This window comes from Elephantulus edwardii, unplaced genomic scaffold (assembly GCF_000299155.1).
Source record: "Elephantulus edwardii isolate Elephantulus edwardi_28Jun2011 unplaced genomic scaffold, EleEdw1.0 scaffold00113, whole genome shotgun sequence".
NCBI classification, from domain to species: Eukaryota; Metazoa; Chordata; class Mammalia; order Macroscelidea; family Macroscelididae; genus Elephantulus; species Elephantulus edwardii.
This window is the reverse complement of record NW_006399863.1, coordinates 3,028,538-3,035,417: the sequence shown is the minus strand read 5'-3', so window position 1 is coordinate 3,035,417 and position 6,880 is coordinate 3,028,538. Positions and strand designations below refer to the sequence as shown.

At 37.0% G+C, this 6,880-nt stretch overlaps 1 protein-coding gene across 3 annotated transcripts in view; it reads left to right on the top strand.

Annotated features, from left to right (window-relative positions):
* SLMAP (sarcolemma associated protein) overlaps positions 1-5,794 on the top strand; it is a 183,965-nt gene extending 178,171 nt beyond the window's left edge. For all 3 annotated transcript variants that reach the window (XM_006892206.1, XM_006892207.1, XM_006892205.1), the window contains 2 exons: positions 519-653; positions 3,918-5,794. In XM_006892206.1, coding sequence (XP_006892268.1) covers positions 519-653; positions 3,918-4,010 — 228 coding nt within the window. In that variant the 3' untranslated portion in view covers positions 4,011-5,794. The remainder of the gene's footprint in view (positions 1-518; positions 654-3,917) is intronic.
* The last annotated feature ends 1,086 nt before the right edge of the window (positions 5,795-6,880 follow it).

Below are 6,880 nucleotides of genomic sequence, written 5' to 3'. Positions count from 1 at the left end.
GATTATCCCTCCTTCCCCGGCAGAGCATCTGGTGGATTCGAACCATTCGCCTCTGGGATTGTAGTTGCAGCTCCTTGCCACTAGGCCACCAGAGCTCCCCTGGCCATTTAATTAGGCAATAAAAATTTTTCTTTACCTGCTTTTCTTTGCTTAGTTTGAAAGTTTTCCTTTTCTCCTGTTACTCACTTAATGGAAATTGTGACGCACACACACCCCCCTTTGTTAGAAACAGATAACAAAATTATGACTTCTGGTTTTTGTTTTGTGTTTGTTTTGTGGTGTTTTTGTTGGTGTTTGTGTTTTTTTTTAACTCTCTGGCCAAAAAATTGCTATAAAGAATCAAGGCAACTGTAAAGACATCTTATTATGAGTGTAATTTACTTTTATCCTCCTTAAAACAGAAGACCTGATTTTTGTCCGAGTAATAAATAGGGCCTGGTATATAAGCCTGCCTAGAAACCTAACTTCAGACCCATTAAAATGTTGAGTCTGCACACTCTTTTTTTCTTTGCCTTTAGTATGAAAAGACACAGACTGTACTCTCAGAGCTGAAGTTGAAGTATGAAATGACTGAGCAGGAAAAGCAATCAATCACAGATGAGCTCAAACAATGTAAAGACAACCTGAAGCTGCTCCGAGAGAAAGGAAATAATGTAAGTCTTTGCAAACCTGGCTTCGCTTTGCTTGAAAGGCAAGTAAAGGCCCTGAAATGGATTTTCAGAGGATTTGGGAAACTAAGGGCCTATACTTCAAATAAACAAAGCTTTTCATTGTGGAATTCCATGATGGAATTGCTGTGCTAAATTTTTAGTAAGAATTTGCCCCTTTAACGTTTATCCCTTGAAAAGCCTGAAGGCTGCCTGGAAAAAGAGCCTTGTTTGCAAGAAAACACCTTACCCTAGGAAAGATCTTCCCAGAATGACGTCTCACCATCATCTGTCTGCTATTATGAGGTTTTCCCCCCATACTCAAAGTAAAGCCCCAGGAACCCACCTAATGAGAGTTGACCCCTTACACTTTACAGTATCAGAAAACAAAAAAGATTTTCCACTTTGTACTAATGAAGATGTGTGTACTGAACACACATTCCTAAAATATTCAGGGTCTCTTTTTAGGAAGTATTTGGTCAATTTCTGTATGACTTCTTGAGTAGTTTGCCTATTTGTGACATTTTAGTATGAATTGAATAGTTTGATTTTATAAATTTTGGTAGAAATTGAGCTCAAGAATTTTTTTCCTTCCCAGAAAGAAAAGAGCCCTTTGAAAAATGTTCTACTAAATAAATGTTGCGTTATGTGTTTTGGTTATCATTGCCCAGTGGGCGCTAACCATTGGATGTTCAGTGTGGTTGGTTGTACTTGGTTTCTTTCAAGCCCCTGTCATGGCTTGGACACTGCAGTGAGTGTGGGTCACACGCTTCCTGTGGAGGAAGACACTCTGCTTGGCTTGTAGCACACGTAATGAAACAGTGATGTTGCATGGCCAGCCAGTTACACCGCTGCACACTGAGTGCTCATGAGTCGTGTCCAACTGTCCTTCAATAAGAAAAGTCTTTGTTTACAGACAAGAAAGACTGTGTGGGTTAGAAACCTGTTAGAAGTTAATGTGATGTGGCAGCTTTTTTGCTAAACAAACATGGATGATACTTACTTTTAAAATGTAGTTTATAGAGCTCTTCTGAAATCAGATCTTGACAGTTTAGTTACTTTACTCTTTTGTGTTAATTCAGACCTCTGATTTTGGAATTTCAGTCCAATTTCTGCTAAATTAACTTATGAAGACATCTAGCATACTCAGAATAGATTTTCTAAAATGACCTTTTAAAATGTAGACTTGTTATTATTATTTATAAATATTTCACCTGTGAGGTGAATTTTCCCTAAACTATTATGTTGTAATAATAGTTGTCATAAAAATTTTCTTGCCATTTTAAAAATGAATTCGTTCCCAGTAGCACAGCTGAAAGCTCTGAGATTCAGCTGTCTATCCTGTACACACAAAATGTTTATTGTACATTGTGTTAAGTCTCTTGGAGGGTTTAGGAGACCCACATACGCAGGGCATTTATTTGTGAGTTTGAGGATAATACATCTTACAGGCAAAAGAGTTTTGAAGGAGTGATAAAATAAGCCTTCACTGTTTCTCTATATGGAACAAAAATAATATATTATCAAGCAGAGCATCAGTTAGTGAAGTCTTATCATTACTCTGTCTTAACATTTTATATTCCATTAAGATGTTAAGAACACTGCCCACTGCCTCAGCTGGTCCTTTTAACACCAGTAGTTTGCCAACTTTTATACCAGAGGTCATCATTCTGAATTATGTTAGATGTCTTTAAAATATGTGAATCATTGCAAACCTGATTGCCAGTACATCTGTTACCTCAGTCTTTGTACCCCCCTCCTTCTTGCCCCCTTGGGGTCTAAATCATCTTTTTTTTTATTATATATACAGCATAAAATGATTTTATATCCCTTCCCTTCTTTAGCCTTCCATATTACAACCCGTCCCAGCCGTATTCATCGGCCTATTCCTGGCTTTCCTGTTTTGGTGTTTCGGTCCATTGTGGTAGAGAAAGGTACAAGCACTATTGTTGAGTCCTTGTCTGTTCGTCCCCGTCACCTGTTTGTGCCATATTTGTAATATAGTGCATGGCAAAACCACCTAGGTATTTGCTACCTGAAGCAAACCCTTCATTTAGTACGCCATGTGTTGTGTCACACCAGTGAACTGAACAGTCAACTAATCACATAACATGCTGTCTTGTTCCCTTTGTAGCAATGCTAACCATGAATTAATTCCAACCTAACCAGTTGTTAAAATGTGTTCGTTTTTTTTTAACCAAGTCTTTGTCTCTAGCAAACTGGAGTAAACTATGAATTACTGCAATATTAGTACTGTCTCCCAATTCTATGTTTATCAGATTTGAATAAGAAATGAAGAGTTTGCATCTTTGACCTTTTTTAGCCAGCTTTCTTCCCCTTCCTCTCTTTCCTCTTCCTATCCATGGTGTAGATTCTGCGTTTCAGTCTTTTCCCTACTTACACCGTGGCTCTGAAGACGAAAAGCATTGAGATTGATATGGACCATTCATTCTTTGGCTCACAATCTCAACCCTACTGTTCGCCACCTACATGTGAGATACATACCTATCATACAGCTTTCTGTCCTTGAACTACAATATAGAAATATTTCTTAAAAAACCAAGTGAAGTTAATTCTGTCAACCAAAACCATTTCTTGTCATCAAACCCTCTAAAAGATAACGAGGAATAGTCTACCCACGCTTGCCTCTAACTGGCAGGTGTGTAGTGCAGTATATCAGGTAATCATTGGCCACATGGTTTACCACAATTGTCAAACAGGCAAGGTCCCTGATAGCCCTTCTCCATCCATTTTTAGTCTGTGGTTTGAAATTAGAGGATCAAAAACTGTGCTGTTTTCTTTCTATCACTTCACCAACCCATTGCGTGTGTAAACTGGTCCCAACATGTGAATCTGGCTTTCATCATGAAATAAACATTTTAGGCAAAAAACATACTGGAGGTGTCTGCATATTAGTCATGTTGGAATATAAAGAGAAAGAAGTAAATAAAGAAGCCTGAACCAAAATTCTGTAAGTCACCATTAGATTCCAACCCTAACAAAGTTGAAAACAGCCAAAGATTTCCTTGGGGTATGTAGGCTTGCTCACAGTGGTCCTCTGAAAGGTTCCTACTGGGATGACTCCCCTCACACCATCACTCCTCTGCCACTTTTTCTTTTCTTTTTAGAATTTTTTCTTACTGATGTGAAAGATATCCCCCCTCCCCCAATATTCTGTTGTGTATCCAGGACTCTCTGGAACCAGGGGACTAATAGGTATGAAGAGAGAGGGGAGAATGTGATATTGACTCTTGGTTTCTTTCCACACAGAAACCCTGGCCCTGGATGCCCATGTTGGCGGCCCTGGTGGCGGTGACAGCCATCGTGCTGTACGTGCCAGGTCTGGCCAGAGCTTCTCCATGAGAGTGTCCTTGAGTCCGTACACCGTCCTCCCTCTCGAAGCTGGCACCACACTCATGCTGGGGACAAACAGAACCATTTTCTTCCTTTTTACCTCTTAAAGCAGCAGATGTGCAAGAATGCAGCCGTAGGGCCATTGCTTTAAACTCTATAAAATGTATCTGTCTATAAAGAGGATATGAAATTGTGACTTTATTCTACTGTAAGCAATAATTTGCTTGCAATTTTTCATGTAATTTTTACATTAGGGTGTTGAGATTCTGAATATTATGGTGGCCTAAAGTAGGCTTCTTGGTACACCAAAATATTTATAACATTAAATTTATGGGTATTTTACTCTGAATTCTGACAACCAGATAATTCAATTTTCTGATTCGATAACTTTACCTAAACCAAACAACATCGTACGTACAGAGAGAGGCCCTGGGTGCTCAGTGCCTGTCAGTTTGAAATATATTCACATATATATATATTTTTTTTACATACTTAATGTCATTTTTACTTATAAAACCACTGAGCTATTGGGAACAAGATTTAGAGACAATTATTTGGGTGTTTTTGTTTTGTTAAAGGAAAAGTTCATTTGGAAAAGATTCTGTTACAGTGATAATTTGGGAAATATGTTCAGCCTTAAGACGACTTAAGATGTGGAGGACATCAACTTTGAAAAACTTTCCATGAGAGTGTGTATTTTCTTGAGCAAACAGAAGTATTTCTGGGAGCAAAAACATAGTAATTACACCATTTCAGTGCAGTAAACCAAACTGTTGAGTCAATTGGAATGTAACTTATTAAACGTCATGTATTTAAAGAAATCTTTTCTTTAAAACCAAGTTACTTTCTCTCATACAGCATTTTAGAAAGCATGCTTTCCCCCTCTTCCCCCCCCCATTATCTGTTCCTCCAAGCATGTTTAATTGAAGAAAGAATATCTCTTTAGAAAAGCTTTTATTGACTTAATTTGGTTATGATGTTACGGAGCTAATTAATGTTCAAAAAGAGTTGTTGATACCTACCTATCAACACATTTCCTCGTTGGGTATGCAAATGGTTCTTTTCTTTTTATTGTTGTTAATTGGGGCGTTCTGTTAATGAGAAGCACTATTTTCCAAGATTATTAGTGCTCCATGCACAACAAGGCACCTAGACACTGCTTGATAGTATAAACTTAAAACACAGAAGTGAAAGTCTAGCTATGGTTTTGTGCAGCACCACAGTAATGTCAATAAAGTTTATTTAGGTCATAAAATGTTCTAAGGTTTCACATAGTTAAATTTTCAGTCGATAGAGACTGGGAGAGAATGTCAGTGAATTGACTTGAATGTTCTGTGGCTATCCACAGGTCTAGCCAAATACTGAAATAGGAGTTTAGGATATAATTTGCTTCGTGATGTTTGACAAGTCATTGTTTATACTTTAAGGGTTATATATTTTAAGCAATTTGAATTTGCTCTTGGGAAGATCACTAGGTTTATGGAGGAATTTGCCACAAATGACTTGTAGAAAATACTGTCATATAATTCATATCATCATTTTCTGTTGCAGGAAGCCACTCCACCACAGATTGCTAATACGCCAGTGGTACCCAGTACCTCTTGTATATAGGTTATTGCAAATATTGTTCTGAAATGCTTAACTTCAGAATTACATTTTTTAAAGTAAATAATTGTTTTAAATCTATTTTGTAAAGATATAAAAGTACAATAGAATTTCTGGAGTACAGATTAAACTATTTGCACTAACACACGTGATGTGCATGATTTAATAAAATAACTTTACTCTCCCTATGCATGTTTGAGTTGGATATCATTGAAGTGCTGACTCTGCTATTGGATCAGTAACAGTCTTTTCTTGAAATGACTCTATGCAACATAACATACAGTTGGTGTTCTTCAGGATTTAAAAGAAAACGCTGAGCTGTTTCCTCTAGATTTTATTAGCCTTTTATTTAACTTACTACTTTAATTTCATTTCCCTTTCACTGTGGTTATTGTTAAAATAGTGAGTGTATGAGTCACTTGCCAGACATGTCTCTTTAAATGTAGGGTCTAGTATCAATATTTACTTTATTCAAATGGAACAAATGGGTTTTTGTAGTTACTGCTAGTTTTTCTCAAGGATATAAATGAACCTATTCATAAGCAATATCTCTAATTTTACTGCGCTCACTTCCAGGTTAAATAAAGGTAGGATTATTCATTGTTAATGATAGGGTCATTAAGAAATTTAAAACATAGTCATTAAGAACTGAACAATCATATAATGGCACATTTAAAAATCACTCAAAGGTGCTACGTGGCGGAATCAGAAAATGAAAAGAGCATGACATTTAAGGTTAAACAAATCCATATGGGCATTTTGACTCAAACTTTTATCAGCTATCAGCAAAATAACACTCAACCTTTTTGGAGTTTCCCATTTCCTACCTATGAAATTAAGGGCATAATATCTGCATTTTGGTGCTACTATGAAAAATAAAAAGATCATGTATGTGAGATACTATTCGAATGATAAATAAGTTACTACATTTAATGTCGAAGAAATATTACAAATATTAAAGTTTTCGGTGAACTAGTACATCGATTTTAAATGAATTGACTATTGTTATGACTCTTTATGTGTGTATGAATGAAATAAGACTATAATGTAATGAGTCCCCAGAAAGCATCGCTAGTGACAGGCTCTTACCGACGTCCCCTTCACAGTTGTCTCTTTGGGAAATACCATGCTTATTTTGGTTGTGAGCCAGTTGGCCACAATGGTTTTTAAATTCCCACTGTAATTGCCCTTACAGCTGGCTTGAGTCACGTGTGACAGTTGGTATACAGTCAGGGGCTTCCAGCTCAAGACAGTGTTGCTCAGCGTCATCTCAA